General features: G+C 37.4%; 1 protein-coding gene across 5 annotated transcripts in view; it reads left to right on the plus strand.

The window, feature by feature from the left end:
- ARB2A (ARB2 cotranscriptional regulator A) overlaps positions 1 to 19,631 on the plus strand; it is a 224,095-nt gene that overhangs the window by 163,180 nt on the left and 41,284 nt on the right. The window contains exon 11 of one of the 5 annotated variants that reach the window (XM_070935762.1): positions 1,311 to 1,540. The exons of the other annotated variants lie outside the window; for them this stretch is intronic. Within the exon in view, the coding sequence (XP_070791863.1) occupies positions 1,311 to 1,324 (14 nt within the window). The 3' untranslated portion in view covers positions 1,325 to 1,540. Of the gene's footprint in view, positions 1 to 1,310; positions 1,541 to 19,631 lie in introns of those variants that run through there. 5 annotated transcript variants of the gene reach the window in all.

Genomic DNA, 19,631 nt, shown 5'->3' on the forward strand with positions numbered 1-19,631 from the left:
AAATATTTTTTAAAAGAAAGACTTTTAAAAAGCTTTTTAAAAGCTATGGTGGGAAAAATAATTTTTCTCTATCAAATGAGCATAGGCAAGCCAAAACTTAACTTTTTAAAGGACTTCCAAGCAGTCCTCCAAAATAGTAACCATACTTAAATCTAAGTGGTTTTGGTATAAGCTGTTCAGGAAAAGCTAAACTAAAAATTTTTTCCAGACCTGCCACTTCTTATTTTTTTTCCCTATAAAACAGACAAGAAATAAAGGTTTAAAAATGCCAGGCAACTCTTATACACATAGTTCCATTGATGGCTGTCTTTTTCATTTATCAAGCCAGTGAATAAAGAAAATTACAAACATGAGTTGAGGAAAATGTTTTATTTTGGGTATGTCCTGCATCTTCAAAGTTCAGAGAATAAATCCAGAAACAAATATACCTTCTCTACAAGCCTCGAAACAATTTTTTAAAAAGTGTATTTACAGATATTTAGATCAAATATAATTTCATATTTATTAGTATTATTTTCCCAATAACTTTCTATATCTTTGTCATTCTGATATGGAGAAGTTAGAGATCCTCCCAATGGCATGTCATCCTAAAAAATAGGCTACTTTTCAAATATGAAATCTTATACAGTATAAATGTTTTATTTTTAACAGTATACTTAGGTTGTTCCTTAATTATAAATCTCATTGGATTCAGTATGGTTGTTTCTTGGCGTGTTCACATTTGCAATCAATCTCATATCATTCATATGGCAAGATTCATAATTTAGGCTCATTTTATACAATTGTTGTTCAGCAAATAACCATAAAGATTATTTGCATTGTGGGCCAACAATGCATTGTAACAATTATTTTTATTATTTGAAACAAAAATATTCAACAGAATTGCTCAGAAGCAATCTTCAACATTTTTAACCTTTCTTAAAGGTTAGATTCTCTAAACTCCTGCAAATTTTGACAGCAGGGATGCTTTAGAAAATGTGTGGTGATAGAACAGTCTGATTGAAGGTTTCATAAGTGCTGCTGTCCAAAATCACCAGCCATGCTTGAAAGTAGTAATTCTTGATAGAACTTAAACTCTCAATTGACTTGTAACTGCAGATGTCAGAGCCACCTGCTTTAATATCACAAAGCTTTGCTTTACACTGTGAGTAGTTTTTTTTTAATTACCAGACATTTTATGCCTTTGATGTTACTCTGGAATTTACGCAACCAAATGTTACTTGGAAGCTGTTTTTATGTATAATAGCTAGATAATTCCACTTTTTAATGTACAATTAAATGTAACATGATTTCAACTATTATATTCACAGTATTTTGGTCCTGATTCAGATTCACATAGTTCTGCATGGAGGGAAGTATGCAGTGGAGTACTCCAAAGCTCTGTTTTAGGCCCAGTATTCTTCAACATCTTCATCAATGACTTGGACAAGAGGATAGATGGGGAACTCATCAAATTTGCAGATGTCACCAAGCTGGCAGGAATAGCCAATACTCTAGAACATAGGCTTAAGATATAGAAGGATCTTGACAGACTTGAACATTGGGCGCTATCTAACAAAATGAAATTCAATGGTGAAAAAAGTAAGGTTCTACATTTAGGCAAGAAAAACAAAATGCACAGGTACCATATATGTGGTACCTTGCTCAATAGTAGTAACTGTGAGAGAGATCTTGGAGTCCTAATGGACACCATTTAAATATGAGCCAGCAGTGTGCAGCAGCTGCCAAAAAACCCAACACAGTTCTAGGCTGCATAAACAGAGGGATAGAATCAAGATCACGTGAACTGTTAATACCACTTTATAATGCCTTGGTAAGGCCACACTTGGAATACTGCATCCAGTTTTGGTTGCCACAATGTAAAAAAGATGTGGAGACTCTAGAAAGAGGGCAGAGATGAGCAACAAAAATGATTAGGGGACTGGAGGCTAAAACATATGAAGAACTGTTGCAGGAACTGGGTATGTCTAGTTTAATGAAAAGAAGGACAAGGGGAGACATGATAGCAGTGTTCCAATATCTCAGGGGCCATCACAAAGAAGAGGGAGTCAAGCTATTCTCCAAAGCACCTGAGGGTAGGGCAAGAAGTAATGGATGGAAACTAATCAAGAAGAGAAGCAACATAGAACTATGAAGAAATTTCCTGACAGATAGAACAATTAACCAGTGGAATAATTTGCCTCCAGAAGTTGTGAATTCTCCAACACTGGAAGTTTTTAAGAAGAGATTTGTCTGAAGTGGTGTAGGGTTTCCTGCCTAAGCAGGGAGTTGGACTAGAAGACCTCCAAGGTTCCTTCCAACTCTGTTATTCTAAATTATTCTAAATGCATGCCTCAAATCTAAAAGGCTTGAGAATCCTAAAATAAAATATTACTATTTATTCCTTGATACTGTGGCTTTTTATTATTTATATTAAATTATTATTGTTATTTTGTGTTTATAGATTGCTGAATCCCTAAGGACTCTCAGTGTTTACAAGTAAAAAACATAACAAAATTAAATCAACCAAACCAAAGGTGGAATAAAAGCCAAATGTCTTCCAAAAGGGCTCTGTTGTCAGAAGACAGTTAGGTTCCATTAGGGGGCTGTCCCAAAGAACAGTGCAGTCATCAGGACTTGGGCCCTCATCTCCCTAAAATAGAGAATTACTAATAATTTATCTGAAGTAGATTGAACTGGCCAGGCCAGTTTCAATGAAAAAAAAATGCAGTTTTGTTTTGCCGTCTCCTAGTAGGGTTGCAGCAGGTTTTATTTATTTATTTATTTATTTATTTATTTATTTATTTATTTATTTATTTATTTATTTATTATTTATTTATTTATTTATTTATTTATTTATTTATTTATTTATTTATTCAATCAATTTTTATGCCGCCCCTCTCCGAAGACTCAGGCAGGCTCACAATGCATTTAAAATCATTATAAAAAACATTTAAACATTAAAAACATTAAAACTCATTCACACCATTCATGGCCGGATCTCGCTGGATCACAAGAGCGAGATCAACGGCCCCAGGCCTGCCGGAAATGCCAGGTCTTCACCACTTTTTGGAAGGCCAATAGGATGGGGATGATCCGGACTTCAGAAGGTAACTGGTTCCAGAGAGCTGGGGCAGCCGCAGAGAAGGCCCTTCCCCACAGGCCTGCCAGTCGGCATTGTTTAGCTGACAGGACCCGGAGGAGACCAACTCTGTGGGATCTTACCAGTCGTTGGGAGTTATGCAGTAGAAATAACCCTGCGATAGAAATTTATCCTGTGAAGTTGGTGAAAGCCCTCCCTCTCCCCAGCAGCCATACCTCTACCTGCAGTTTTAGTAGGAGCTGTGCACTTGCTCTTCAGGAGTAATGCCATCCCATCCCAATAAATCACTGTAACAAGGAAACCTAATAGACAAATAATTTCATCTTACCAGGATTCAATTTAAGCCTGTTCTCTTCCATACAGATTTTTACAACCTCTAAGCACTGACAGGATTACAACAGCATTACCAGTCTGGCTTGGGATAGTAATATACAACTGAGTATGATATATCAATGTTAGTGAACTCCAAATGTCCCTGTGATTTCAGGTAAATGTCCAAAGAGGTGAAGAGAATTGATCCTTGTAGCACCCCATGCGGGAGTAGCCATTGGAATGATCTCTTATCCCACCAGCACTGACTGGAACCACCAACCAAGGAAGGACAGAATCATTGCAACCCAGTGCCCTTACTCCCCAACTTCTGCAAGTATCCAGAAGGATACCAGAGTCAAAATATCAAAGACTGAACAGACCTTAAAAAGATTAGGATGCATGTACTGTCTGACATCTACTAAAATCTGTACTGTCTACATTCCATTTCTGAGTCTGAACCCTGATTGAAGACAGTTGAAATAATTAATTTGTGGCACTCTTTAGTTGACTGAGACTGAGCAATAGTTGTCCAATATCTTTGGATCCAAAGTGGACCTCAAGGAGAGTATGTACCACAGCCTCCTTCACAGCTACCAAAATTACCTCTTACTGAAATAAAACATTAACCATCATCTAGGTTCAGGGAATTATCTCCCCCTAGGGAGGACTGGAGGCATAGGGATGGTCAAGAATTGAGTTAGAAAAGACTCAATCCCAGACCAAAATTGACCCAGCATCTGTAAAATAGAGGTTGAAGTCCCAAAAACCAAAAGACAAGGAATCTGCATCACCAATCCAGCAACCAAGTCCAGAAGCCCATGGAAGAGCCCTGCTGGACAGAAGGGTAACCAGTACACCTAGCTTTTTTCTGTGGTCCAACTTAATACCTAAGCACTCACAACCTGCCACTCAGGAACCCTGTCACAGATAAGGTCTCCCAATAAATTGATATTACAGCCCTTCCTAGATCTGACCTTGAGGTATATACAGGACCAAAAAGCCTGCTAGATAGAATTCAAAGTAATATTGCTGACTTTGCTCAGCCACATCTCACTAATATATGTTAGGTCTGCCCATTCATCCATCACCACTACCAAATCATTATGGACATAGTGTTTACCAATAGCATTTTATAGCTCAATGCATCAGTAATCCAACAATCTCAAACCCAGGTTGGTCTTGCCAAGTCCAGAAGAGATCACCATAAGGATGATTAAAATGAACGGCTTTCAAAATGTTTATAAACAGTACAAGTGGTCCCCAGGTTATGGTGGCAATTGGGACTGGAATTATCATCACTAAGCAATCTGGTCATAAAATATAATGTCAAATGATTGCATTCATTAGCAGTTATGGCTGTCCTGGCTGCTTTATTAAACAAGAATCATGCAAGATAATCTCACATGATCATTGACTTTGCTTCTGGGAAGCCAGCAGGAAATGTTGGAAATCACATGACTGTAGCTTGCTACAATGTCAACACAGTTACTTGACCATGGGCACACTGCAATAGCCAAAACCAAAAGGTCCTGTCATTAATAGCATTTTTCAGCGTCACCTTAACTTTGAACAGCTGCTGAATGAATGGTTATAACGCAGGTACTACCTGTGTAGTAGCCCTATACCATATTCTCAGTATTCTAAAGACTGAAGGAAATGGAACAACTGTGTTAATTACATGAGGGTAAGTAGTGGAAGACTTATAAGTAAGGATTAATGGATTAATCTGTTATTCTGTTATTTCTTATTCTTGTTATTCTGTTATTTCTTGTTCCTTTTTGTGTGCGTCCACATATTATAACCCACTGGAGCTATTTCAAATTGTAAGACTCTACTTGAAATGGCATTTAGGTCTATTTGAAGGTGATCAATTTGCATTGTATTTTGGAGATAAACAGGGGTGAAATGCTCCCGGTTCGGACCGGATCGCCCGATCCTGTAGCGATGGAGGCGGGTGGTTCGGAGAACCGGTAGCAAAAATCCCCGCCGCCCCACCCCCCCCATGCCCAGCTGAGCCGCACAATCATCAGAGGCTTTTTTTTTACTTTTAAAAGCATTTTTTCTACAACTTCGGCCGAAAAAATGCTTTTAAAAGTAAAAAAAAAAACCTTTGATGATCGCGTGGCTCGTCAAAGGCATTTAAAAGAAAAAAAAAACCCTTTTTTCTTTTAAATGCTCTTACGATCCCAGCTGAGTTCCCTGATCGGCAGAGGCTTTCAGGAAACTCAGCTTGGATTGTCAGAGCATTTAAAAGAAAAAAAGGTTTTTTTTCTTTTAAATGCTCTGACGATCCCAGCTGAGTTCTGATCGGCAAAGACTTTTTTAAAAAGCCTCTGCCAATCAGGGAACTCAGCTGGGATCGTCAGAGCCTTTTGAAAGCATTTTTTTACAACCTCTTAGCCAAAGAGGTTGTAGAAAAAATGGTTTTAAAAGTAAAAAAAAAAAATTGGCCATGCCCACCCAGTCACATTACCCCCCCACCAAGCCACGCCCACAGAACCGGGAGTAACAAATTTTAGATTTCACCCCTGAGATAAAATGCCAACTTGCATACCAGTAGATATATATCAAACACTATCCAGTCTTCCAACATATATTTTGAAGTATATGCAGGCCTGTTGACTGCATTTCTAAGAAGCTGAGCAAGTTTTAAATAATGTATGGAGACTGATGGTGCAGAGAAGTCATGGCTTAAGCCAAACAGCAAAGAGATGCTGCAGGCAGAAACACTAAATAATCTGGATAGGCAGGTGCAGTCAGTTCTGAATATAGTTACACTCTACAAAAAAGGTCACATTTGTACCTTGGACATTCTTTTGACTCATTATTGCCTGTAGAAGGACAGGTGGGACATACTTTTCCACTTTAGTATATTCATTCAAGAAAAAAATTAGATTTGGGTGTTATCATAGTTATACTAGTTATATTTAGATTAAAATTTTGGAAGGTATTCTATATGGGTCTTTGAAGATACTTAAGGAATTTCAACTGTTAAAAAATACAGTGGTTTGCGTGCTTATTGGAGTAATAGCTTGCATGTATTAGTTGTATAAAGTGTCAGGACAGTTCCAGAACCCACTCAAAACATGAAACATGTAAAGTGATTAGTGATTTGAGGCCAAGCATTTTGAAGAATTATATGTATTCACAGAACTGCTTGTTTTTTAAGATAAGTATCAGAGGCGTTGCTTCATCAGCCCCACAAGTCTTTTATACTCACATTCAAGGAATGCTTAGTTGGCTACTTTGGTTGGCTTGAAAAATAAACATGCATCAAATTAATGTATATTAGTATGCTGCTGTTTTATTGATATTTTTGGTGTTATATTGTACCATATCCATGGAGTTTTATTTCTGAATTTATATTTATTATTATATTTTTGTCTTATCTTTTTATTTTATTTATTACCTTAGATAGTCTTTGTTCCAAATGAAAGGAAGAATCTTAATTAGTGAAATAAATAAATCTGTATTTTTGGCAATGAAATCATTGAGGTTCTGTAATTTTTTTTAAAAGCAAAAAATATTCAGAAATTTATTTAGCTTATGGAATAGATTGCAGAGATTACAGTAGTAAAAATATATAAATGGAGCACATAATACTGTAGTACACAGATAATGGAAATATGTAGTCAATTTTGTAAGATATGAGGAATTCAAGAAGTTATATATAAGTTATAGGTTACATTTTGAGATACATTGGTCCATCAGATTGGAATAAGTATTCTATATATTAATATCTAGGCCATTTATCCAATTAAATGCAATGAATTCTGGAATTTATTAGTGCATATACCATCCTCTTCTGCAATATATAATAGTACTGTCTTAGGTATGTGGCATGTGATTGTTTTTGTGAAAGATCTATTATTAAATTAACACTGTAAAGAGAAAACCTGAAAAACAAATTTAAATTTTATGATACTTCCAATTAACAATGTTAAACAAGCTTCTAATGAAAGAGTATTTTTCTATAAGATGGTAAATGAAGATGGTAAATTATTTGCAACTTGATTATTTTTTATTCCTTATAATGTTCAGTTCAATAAATATAAATATTGTCAATTGTAGAAATTATTTGCTGATTTTGGCCTCTAAAACTTTGATGGAGTTATTGTTGTATTATTTATAAACAATTCAAATCTAATTTATTAATAATGCAATTGGAATATGTCTTCTGATTTAGTCTTTATTCATTATTTTACTGAATCTCATTTTCATAAATCACTTCTGAAACTAATTTTTAAAAAATATGCAAAATTTCTGATCTAATGGTATTTGTCAAGTTTATTTCAATAGTGGACATAGCAACGGTTATCAAAGATAGAGTAAAAAAGCAAAATGAAATTCAGGGAGAACAGATAGTTAACCATGCATATTAATAAAACATTTGATAATAACATAAATATTACTTTGGCATTAATAACCTGTAATGAAATACCCTTTCCCAATATAAGCCATGTGAGTATTAAAATGTTTAAGTGTTCAATGCAGTTCCTCTCTAAAATTCAAGAATATCTACTTTAAAGCTTCATTGGTTTTTGGAAATCAACATTGATGATGTCACACTTATGTCTCTTTATTCATTTACAAAAAGTCTGGCTTGTTTGCTCCATTAGAGCAGGGGTGTCAAACTCGATTTCACTGAGGGCTGCATCAGGGTTGTGTTTGACCTTGGGGGGGCAGGATGGATGTGGCCAGGGTGGGCATGGCCAGTTCAACTGACTCATGTTGGGGACGCCTGTGGTGGCCCAAGCGCTCTACCAGCAAAAATAGGCTCCCCAGTTCCGTTTTTGTTGCAACAACTTCCTGCAACTATCTGCCAGTGAAAAAAGAGCTCGGGTGGGCCGCCTGTGTCCCTCCCGAGCTCCGTTTTTGCTGGCAGAGGCACTGTGGGCTGGTCCTTCACTGTTTCCAGGGCGCCCCATGGACTGGATCTAAGCATCCTGTGGGCTGGATCTGGCCCCCGGGCCTTGAGTTTGACACCCCTGCATTAGAGTATAGGAAAAAATGGCAAATCTGATGCATGTTGCACTGGACAAAGGATAAATAAATGAAAACTTACCAAACATACCAACAGTCAATGTTTAGATTTGCTGCGTGTCTAGTCTCCAGGTTTCTGTTATGTGATCTAGCTGTTGTAGGCTGGGTATAAGTGACTATTTGTAATTCACCACTAAAGGCTAATGGATGAAGTATCATTGCCCAAGATATTAGGCAAATCATTAAGGCACATGAAATCGGTTTCGTTAGAAGTGGTGGTTTATCATTTTATTTTGGGCAATAGGCCTGTCTTTGCTTACAAAAATAATCATGAATCTAATGAAAGAGACTGCAATTCAAAAGAAGCTCAAGCCCTTGAGCTTTAAACAATTCATTAGGCTATTCATAATTCTTCAGTAAGAGGCTATCAAGGCGATCCTTCTAGAAAGAATTCTAAATTTATTGTTCTAAGAATATTTAAAGGGTCTTTTTGGCTTCAGTGAAGGTTTAAATCTTTGGCTATAAATCTATACTAAGGACTGTTGAAGTAGATCAGTTTTTAGACCTTTATGCTATTATTTTCAATGTAAGAAGAAAATAAAAATAATTATTTTTTTTTAAAAAATTATTCACTGTAAATACCAGTCTATTGCACAAAAAGTTCCCTTGCATGCCATTTTTGTTGGGTTTATAATTTTACAAAGAATAGACATGAAACAGAACATATAAAATTCCTTAAAATATGTGGGATTAGTTGGAAAATATAATCAAATTTTCTTGAGTTGAGTTTTAGGCCTAGTGATGGGATCAAATCATTTACATTTCTGAAATGAAAGTCAAAGACGCATAACAAACAAGCAAGACAAGAATGAAATTTTGACTTCATTAGAATTCGTAAAGAAATGTTATAATATTGAAAGTTGATTATATATAATGCAATGGATTGAGATATTTGTAAGATATGTACTTACTACTGCTCTGTGACAGACCATGTATCTAATATACTTTAAATAGTAATAGTAAACCAGTCAATTTTTAAAAAGATCTATAATTTTAATCAAAACTTTGTTTCACTCATTGAAATTCTGTTATTGCTGCTTACAAACATTAAAGTCAATCAAAACTTCAGTAGCTTGTGAAATCAATATTTTTAATATGTCTGCACTACAGTGCTTCAAATTTTAGGTTAATAGATCACACCCATATTGATTTCTATGAGAAATGTTAGTCTGTTTCTAAAATATTTTTTTAAAAAACAGCAGAGATTGTTAGTTTGGAATTTTGAAGGAAATATATAAAAATTGGTTATTGACTAAATTGCTTGGGGTGAATGAACCTTAGGCATATACAATAAACATGAATCACAGAGCTATTATTCAATACTACCTTAGTCCCTTAAACCTGGTATAAGTCAATAACTTATTATAACAATGCAAAATATGATATAAAATATATGGACACATTGGTATACATTTCTCTCCAGTCTAGGGACTATTCATAATATTCATAAATATTGAACTGTTGCTAATAATTTTCTGATTAAATGTAGAGAATTAAGTTTTCAAGCAGGGTGAAACTTAAGCAAAATACCTTGCTTTTTAGAAGTTCATTTAATTGCTTGTAACTGCTTTAATTTTTTGTGGGAGAGAAGTGAATTGAAAATGTGAGTACGGAATGAGGGTATAAAAATTGTCCTCAAAGATGGAATAATGGGAGTGGGAATAAATCAATTCCTTCTTTGTAATATGGATCCAGATGTAGAACATGATCCATGGATCTTTTTTATTAAAAAAAAGATGTTTTTTTTTCAATTCTAAGGATATTGTTTAAAAATAGATGACCATGACTTCTAGTTTGACTCTTACTTAAATATTAAAACAATTTCAGGCAGATGTTTTTAACTTAAAAATTTAAAAACTACGGGTAAGTTATTAAAGCAGAATGAAAGTATAAGATAGCTAGATACATTAGACAAAAGTCGCATCAGGATGAGAACTTTCATTTCATTGGTGGCTTATATATAATGATCAGTTGCAGTTAATCTTATTTTGTGAATACTAAAGCCACTATTTGTTCATTTCTGTGGACTGCTGATGGGTAATTGTATCAACAAATACTTTCTCAACACTAAAAGCTCCTCCTATTTTTTTTAAAAGGTCAAGATATTTTTCTTTCAAATTATTATTTTCCATTTGTACAGCTTTGGGGTACTTCAAAATTAATTTTCCCGCTAATACTTCACAGTGTTTTGGTAATATGTATATTAGTGACAATCATAGAAGCAAAATTGTTCTGAATCTTATTCTGTTCTGTTATTCTATCTATGATAAAATGTTTCGATCACATCGAGACCAAAGGAAGTGCAGAATGATATGGAATCATCTGTCATGGGCAAGGATTTGGATTAGAAGACCTCCAGGGTCCCTCCAACACTGTTATTCTATGTCAGGGGTGTCAAACTCGATTTCATTGAGGGCTGCATCAGGGTTGTGTTTGACCTTGGGGGGGCAGGGTTGGTGTGGCCAGCTCGACCTCATGTCAGGGGCACCTGTGGTGGCCCGGGCGCTCTGCCAGCAAAAATTGGCTCCCCTGCTCCATTTTTGGCTGCAACAGCTTCCTGCAACCCTCTGCCAGTGAAAATGGAGCTCCATTTTTGCTGGTAGAGGCAACCACGGGCCAGTCCTTTGCTGTTTTCAGGGCAGTCCTGTGGGCCAGATCTAAGCATCCCGTGGGCCAGATCCAGCCCCTGGGCCTTGAATTTGACATCCCTGTTCTATGTTCTAATTCTTATGATTGGGTAGTAATGAGTCAAGGAACTCCTTCAGGATGTATCTATTTCTACTGAAATTCAGAAATGCAACAAATAATTTTGTTTTAATTTTATAGAATAGAATAGAATAGAATTCTTTATTGGCCAAGTGTGAGTGGATACACAAGGAATTTGTCTTTGGTGCATATGCTCTCAGTGTACATAAAAAGACAAGATACACTCATTAAGAACCACAAGGCACAACACCAGTGACAGTCATACGGTATAATCAGCAACCAAATCATACTAGGAAACAATATCAATTTAAATTACAAGGATGCAAGCAGCAAAGTTACAGTCATGTAGACACAAGTGGAAGGAGATGGGTGACAGGAACGATGAGAAGACCAATAGCAATAGTAATGCAGCCTAATGCGACTTTTGTTTAGCAGAGTGATGGCGTTCGGGAAAAAAATGTTCTTGTATCTTGTTGTCTTGGTGTACAGTGCTCTATAGTGTCATTTTGAGGGTAGGAATTGAAACAATTTATGTCCAGCATGCGAGAGGTCTGTAAATATTTTCACAGCCCTCTTTTTATTTTGTTTTGTTTTGGTTTGGTTTGGTTTGGTTTGGTTTGGTTTGGTTTGGTTTGGTTTGGTTTGGTTTGGTTTGGTTTTTTTAAATAATTTTTATTGAGTATTACATTTTAAAACCAAACATACAATAGCAAAAGAAGTCACGAGACAAACACACACACACACACACACACACACACACACACACACACACATCAGATGTTAAAATACAATACTAACAACAAATATATACAATTTTACAACTTTCTGCATCAACTTTTGTCTTTACTCTTAGCTTTTATCCTCCCGCTCCTTCTCTTTATTTTTAAATATTCATTATTAACTGTTTTGTTAGCAGGATCATTATTTACATTTATATCCAGTATGTTAATATCAAATTCACTTTATATTCTTATTTCTTAATTTGATTTCTGTTTTCCAACCATGTATAAAACCTATTCCACACTTTATAATAATCCGAGTCTTCTCTTTCTTTGATCTCCATCGTTAATTTATCCATTTTGGCACATTCGAGGATTTTCTTTATTATTGTTTCTTCTGATGGTGTATTGGTCGACTTCCACATTTGCACTAGAGCCGTGATGGCGAACCTATGGCACACATGCCACAGATGGCACACGGAGCCATATCTGAGGGCATGCGAGCGTTGCTGTAGTCAGCTCCAGCACGCATGCACGTGCTGGCCAGCTGATTTTCAGGCCTTCCAGGCCCACTGGAAGTTGGGAAACTGGCTTTTTCTGGCCTCCAGAGGGCCTCCAGGGGGGTGGGGAAGGCCGTTTTCGCCCTCCCCAGACTCCTAGAAAGCCACTGGAGCCTGGGGAGGGCGAAAAATGGGCCTACCACGTCCACCATGCCACTGCTAAGTGTTTTCCTGTTTAAATAGTAGATGCTTGAATACAAGTACAAAGGGCATGATTTTCATAGAAAGAGTGAGCTTTTGCAGGATATTTTGAAAGGGCTCAAATATTTATTAATTAATTTATTTATTTAATTTATATACCGCCCTTCTCCCAAAGGGACTCAGGGCAGTGTACAGCCAGCATAAAACACACAAATATAAAATTTAAAAATAATTTAAAAAATATTAAATAGTTTGGCCCATATCTAATTAAAATAAAACTACCTGATTTGGACATTTAAAAATTAAGAATTAACAATTAAAAAATTTAAAAAATTAGGTCAGCCCGGTTTGTTGAAATAAAAGCGTCTTGAGGGCCCAGTGGAAGGTGCGTAAGTCAGGAATTCTCCGCATCTCGGGGGGTAATTCATTCCAGAGGGCAGGAGCCCCCACAGAGAAGGCTCTCCCCCTGGAGGTCGCCAGCCAACATTGCTTGGCCGACGGCACCCGGAGGAGCCCATCTCTGTGGGAGCAAATTGGCCAGTGGGAGGTTATTGGTAGCAGCAGGCGGTCTTGTAAATAACCAGGTCCTAAGCCATGGAGCGCTCTGAAGATGGTAACCAATACCTTGAATCACACCCGTAGGACCACCGGAAGCCAGTGCAGCTCACGCAGGAGAGGTGTTACATGGGAGCGCCATGATGCTCCCATAACCATCTGCGCGGTATTTGAATAGAATAGGAGAGGAGAGGAAAGGAGAGGAGAGGAGAGGAGAGGAGAAGAGAAGAGAAGAGAGGAGAGGAGAGGAGAGGAGAGGAGAGGAGAGGAGAGGAGAGGAGAGGAGAGGAGAGGAGGGGAGGGGAGGAGAGGAGAGGAGAGGAGAGGAGAGGAGAGGAGAGAAGAGAAGAGAAGAGAAGAGAAGAGAAGTGAAGAGAAGAGAAGAGAAGAGAAGAGAAGAGAAGAGAAGAGAAGAGAAGAGAAGAGAAGAGAAGAGTTGGAACCTTGGAGGTCTTCTAGTCCAACCCCCTGCCCAGGCAGGAAACCCTACACCATTTCAGACAAATGGTTATCCAACATCTTCTTAAAAATTTCCAGTGTTGGGGCATTCACAACTTCTGTAGGCAAGGTGTTCCACTTATTAATTGTTCTAACTGTCAGGAATATTTTTCCCAAGGCCTTTGTTCCTTTACTGTTGATGGCTGGTCCTAAAACACAAAAGCTATCTTCCACTTAACTATCTTCATTATCAGTTCCAACACCAATTGTTGTATCTGTTGTCATTGATTTGGTGTACTCTATATTTAATTTAAATCCCATTTTTTCATTTGACTTTTATTACTAGACCATGTGAATCCTTCCCATTTTTGGCTATTAGAATAACACCATCAGCGTAGCACAGATCATTGATATTTCTTTTTCCAGTTTTAAAATCATACTCACTTTCTTCCAATAAAATTTCCTCTAATATATGTTCACTATGTAAGTTGAATAAATAAGGGGAGAATACAGCCTTCTTTCACTTCTTTGCCAACTGGAGCCAGTCTGTTTAGCCTTATTCTGCCTGTACTGTGGCTTCCTGGCCTGTGTGTAGGTTGAATGAGAACAACAAGATGCTCTGGGGTTTCCCATTTTTCTAAGGATATTCTACAGCTTAACATGATCAACACGATAAAAGGCCTTTCTATAATCAATGAAGCACATACTGACTTCCTTTTTGTATTTGTTGGCTTTCTCAATTATTCAGAGTGCATCCGAAGAAATGTTTTGTGTTCGTTGGTCTTTTCTAAATCCAGCTTAAACATATGGCATCTCTTTTTCTATGTAGGGTTGTAATTGGGCATTGGATGATTCTAAGCATTATTTTGCTGGCATGTGATGGCATAATTGAAGCAGTATTTTAGAAGATACATTCTTTGGCATCGAAAGAACAAGTTTCTTGCTTGGTCCAATCATTTCAGCATTTGGTGCATATGGACAATAACACTACTTTCAGATATCGTATGTTTACTGCAAAAAGGTCTCAGCAAAACTTAGAAGCCTGGCTAATGCAAGTAACTGCCTTAAATAGTAATCATGATGGTGACCTTACTGTGTATAGTATCCTAAAAAATAGCTTTCATTATTTCCTCTGTAGTGAAATATAGACAGTTGTAAGGTTTAATAAAGACCCAAAGCATGCTGTATCTTGAACTGGCTCTTTATTACCACTTAGAGAGAACTTCTTGTGTAACTTAGATCAAATAATATTTTACTGACCATTTTCTCTCAAGTATTTTCCATTCTACTTTCTTTCTCATATAAAGGTATGATATAAGATCTGGACTGCAAAATCTGGATGCCTACCAGATGATAGCAGAAAGTTCAACTTTTCTGTATATCTCTGCTTCTATGTAATTACAATCCAGATCTTAATTTGATATTGCCATTTCCTCCAATGTGTTCCTTTTGTAGCATCCTACTTTGTAGCTTTTCCTTTCCACTTGAGCTGACTACTAGTTCCCCATTTTACATTCTGCAACTGCTCTGCAAAAGCTGTATTGAGTATTTTTCAAGGTAGACATTTTACTTTTTTGGTCAAAGTTAGTATTCCATTCTAGCTTTTAAGGTGTCCAGCATGCTTTTAGTACTGCCTGGAATCCATATTGGAGGGCATTTTCAGCTCCCACTGGCAGGAAAAGCATTAGAAAGGATGAGAGGAAAACACATTAGATACTATTAGATACTTGCTTGAGATTGTAGGAAGGGAGACATCAGAATAATAAGAAATATATTTCATTTTTTTTTTCAATTTTCATGTTAGCAACAAAGATGATTAGGGGACTAAAGGCTAAAATGTTGCCACAAAGAAGAGGGAGTCAAGCTATTCTCCAAAGCACCTGAGGGCAGGACAAGAAGCAATGGATGGAAACTAATCAAGGAGAGAAGCAACTTAGAACTATGAAGAAATTTCCTGACAGATAGAACAATTAACCAGTGGAACAATTTGCCTCCAGAAGTTGTGAATTCTCCAACACTGGAAGTTTTTAAGAAGAGATTGGACAACCATTTTTTCTGAAACGGTATAGGGTTTCCTGCCTGACCAGGGGTTTAAACTAGAAGACCTCCAAAGTCCCTTCCAACTCTGCTGTTCTGTTCTGTTCTGTTCTGTTCTGTTCTGTTCTGTTCTGTTCTGTTCTGTTCTGTTCTGTTCTATTCTATTCTATTCTATTCTATTCTATTCTATTCTATTCTCAGATGCTGACACCTATGAATTTCTATTTTTCATAGTTTTGCAGTGATGCTAGATCTCTGAGGAATATTTTTTCATGTGATACTCACATCTAAATTAACCAATCCTTAACTAACACTCATGTACCACATTAAAAGAGAAGAAACACCACATGGAAATATTAGATGCTTGAAATCTGTGAGTCTAGTGGATGAAAGGAAAAGCAGAAAGGCCTTCAAGAAATAAATTGATAGGGCAGGAAAAAGTCATAAGGACAAAAATGGTAATTGTGACACCCCCCCCCCAAAGACTGTCCATTATAGCTATGGACTATATATTATATAGTCTATATTATATATATATATATAATATTAGCTATATATTATATATATATATATATTATATTAGCTATATATTATAGCTAAGATATAGCTGACAGGTGACAACCTATTAGCAGATTACCCTAAGTGTCCATCTAACAAAATCTGCCTTGCTAACAGTGGTTTAGCATAACTCTCATATAGAATGAGGAGAGTCTTTGCTTGAGATTCTAGGAAGGGAGACATCAGAATAATAAGAAATATATTTCATTTTTTTCCCATTTTCATGTTAGCAATATTTACTTGAATGCAAATTTTCCTTATATTCTTATAGGATCCAGTTATACCATCATAATAGATTCTTTATCTCAATAATGCCTCTAATTCCCTAAAACCTCTCAATAAAATTACATAGATACATAATGCAGTACATCTAAAATCTGTTAGACTTACTTGTACATGTCCTTAAAATAACATTACTAAAAGTATACATATTGTGGAGTGTCACGTGATTGTTTTTGTGATATTTATTTTCTTGTATAATGGGAAGAAATTGATTCCAAATGTGTTGTCTTGACCTCCTACTCCATACATGTTAGTGCCTAACCTTAAATGATGTTTCTCCAGTCTCGGCTGTATTTACAGTAATTATATGCATAATGTAGCATATTATTGTCTGGATTTCCTGTTTAATCAGTACAGAGCTTTTTACAAGTGCAGCTGAAAAGGGCAAACAAAATTAAAGCTTTATATACCAAAACAAGTTTGATTTGCTAAGCTCCCAGCATTCCAAAGTACACAAATTTGTTCCACTAAGTTTTCCGATGGCTTGCAGATGGGCAATGATTAATCAGAGAGCTAACTGAAGTAGTTTGCAATTAAACTGGAAAGCTCTGAAGCATGCTAATTGAATCAGAAAATTAGAGGCACTGAACAGTAATTGGCTATTTCTCATGCAGCAGGTGCCAGGCCACTCATCTGTGGAACAAGGTATTTAAGGCACATTAGCACTAGTAAAAATACTTCTTGATATGGAACAGCTAGATTTTCTGCTCATTTTCACCATGGATGCCAAAACATACAGCTGGGGTGTCTAGTGTTTCAATTCATGTTAGTTTTTGTAGTGTAAGCACATATAAAGCTTCTGTCATGCAACCTGTACAGAAACCATGAGCATTTTATAAATGACTCTAATGTACAGAAACACAATAAGTAAGATATCTTTATTGGGCCAGATTCTATTAGAAATCAAAGAATACTATAGAAATTATACAGATCCTTCATTGAATATTGTTGCAACAGCAGTTGACCTAATAAAAAAGCACAATTATTAGAATGGCCTAGTTGGAAAAGCAAGCACATATACACACCTTGAAATGACATCAAGCTACAATATCATTTTTCAGCTCTAGGGTAGTGATTATAGGATATATATGTCTGCTTTACTCTACTGTATAGTATTAAACAATTACGTCTCATAGCATGTCGGTAATGGTCCATCCAGTTTTTTTCTGTTACACTGCAACTTCTGGAAGGATCTTCCAGTATGCATGCATGCACACACATACCACAACTTCTATGCAATGCTAAAGATCCAGAAGAAATAAGAATATTATGGGGGGAAAGTTATGATCGATCATATAAAAGTATGATGCAGTGCACAAGTTCTGTATAATATTGCAGTTCTAAAAAGAATAGAGTTTACTTCCTTGGATTCAATTTATCAGAATTGAAGAATTAAATTTGGTGACTTTATGCAGATCATTTGCTCTTCCATCTATAGATCAATCAATACTAGTATGTTTGTTGTTTGTTTATTTACAGAGATTTAAAAACATTCAACTCCAAATGATTCTAAGTATTTTACATAATAAAAATCGGAACAATAGAAAAGACTAATTCAAACATAATTTATGCTCATCTCTTTAACATAAGCTGTCTTCTACTTTAAGGGCCAAAATATTTTAAAATGGCTGTATATACAACCCATAGTGCACTGGTGTCTAGGACAAGGGCCACTGATTGCCAGAAGTATGTAGAAATAGGATGAAGATTACAGTAATGTAGACATACAGTATGTATTACTATACAGATTCAATGTGCAATCTACCTGAACTTTATGAAATATCACAGTATATAAGCTATTTTGAAGGCCTTAGCTTAGGGCTTTGAAATTTAACTCAGTTTGCATACATCCAACAATCTTCCCTTGAAATCAGCATAACCTTCCTTTTCAAATGCCACATCTTTAGCATTATCTTGTGACATACTCCATACAATCCTGTACAAGTATAGCCAGAAGTAAGCTTCAAGATGTTCACTGGAATTTATTCCCTTGTACCTATTTAGGAATGTAACCTTATCATAATTGTAATAATACATTTCATTTTATCTGATCTTAATGTTAGCCTTTTGAACACTAAAGTCTCATATGCTTACTGTGCATGTCCAAGATGGAGGATCTAGCCTGAGACGCTCCCGGCAGATGGGGTGATTCCTGGCAATTTCAGGAGTTTCCTGGGGCGATTGTCCACCATGGCCCCCAGTCCTAGAGAGAGGAATCTTTCCCCGACCCATTGAGGGTTTTTTTGCCCTCCGGAACATCGGGTCGAGGAAAAAAACGGCTGCTGAAGGCTCCGAGGGGTGACGTCGGTAGCGATTTGCCTGGCGGCGCTTTTCTCGGCCTCCGGCATGGACCGACGGCGGCGGCAGCTCTGCGGTGGTGGCGGTGGCGGCAATGAGGTGGCTCCCCTGGATTCCTGGCCTCTCCGGGGCTTTCTGAGTCTCCTGGGGACCCTGGAGTATGGTGGGAGCCATGGTGGAAGCGGCGCCGGTGCTGGCAGTGGGCGCGGGGCGGTCGACGGCCGCTGGATGATGGCGGAGGCGAGGGGGCGGCAGCTGGCCGCTACCGAAGAGGATGCTATGGTGAGAGGCTGCTGGCTTCTATCTTGAAACCCCGGACCTGCTAGGGGGCGGCCTATTTCTGCTGTCCCACTTTGCTGCAGGAATCCGGAGGTCCCATTGGAGACTGGGGCTGTAGACTGGGGGTATAAAATGCTGGAAGACTGGAAGACCTGGGGAGTGGGAGAGGTTGGAAGACGGCCGAGGGTTGGCTTTGGGCTGCCTCAGGCCATTCCCCCCTCCCCCCCTTTTTTTGTTAGCCTGTATAGGCCTTATCATGGTCACCACCCCAGCTACTTTCTGCCTTGCAAGCCATCTCCCTTCATTGCTTTCCATGTGTCATCTGTTCCCTGGGTTTACTATTCTGCCTTCTAGACTGGCTCTATTCCATCTATGCCCTTGATGGTGTGGAGAATGGACAATTCTGATATGGATTCTGAGGGAGTCCGGTTCAACTGCCATTTCCCTACCAGAGTGGATAGACTATTGAATCTCTCCATAGCCAATTCCATCTCGGCTAGCCATCGTGAGAGGATGGCCTGGAGAGAGCACCTTCTGAGTTTTGTTGAAATGGCACGAGACTTCTTCCACTGTCGTGAGAGGACAGTGGAGCCCAGTTTTTCCATGTCTTGAGTTGCTGCC

Source organism: Pituophis catenifer, unplaced genomic scaffold, assembly GCF_029215685.1.
Source record: "Pituophis catenifer annectens isolate HBS135680 unplaced genomic scaffold, rPitCat1.0.hap2 SCAF_2, whole genome shotgun sequence".
In the NCBI taxonomy this organism is placed as follows: domain Eukaryota; kingdom Metazoa; phylum Chordata; class Lepidosauria; order Squamata; family Colubridae; genus Pituophis; species Pituophis catenifer.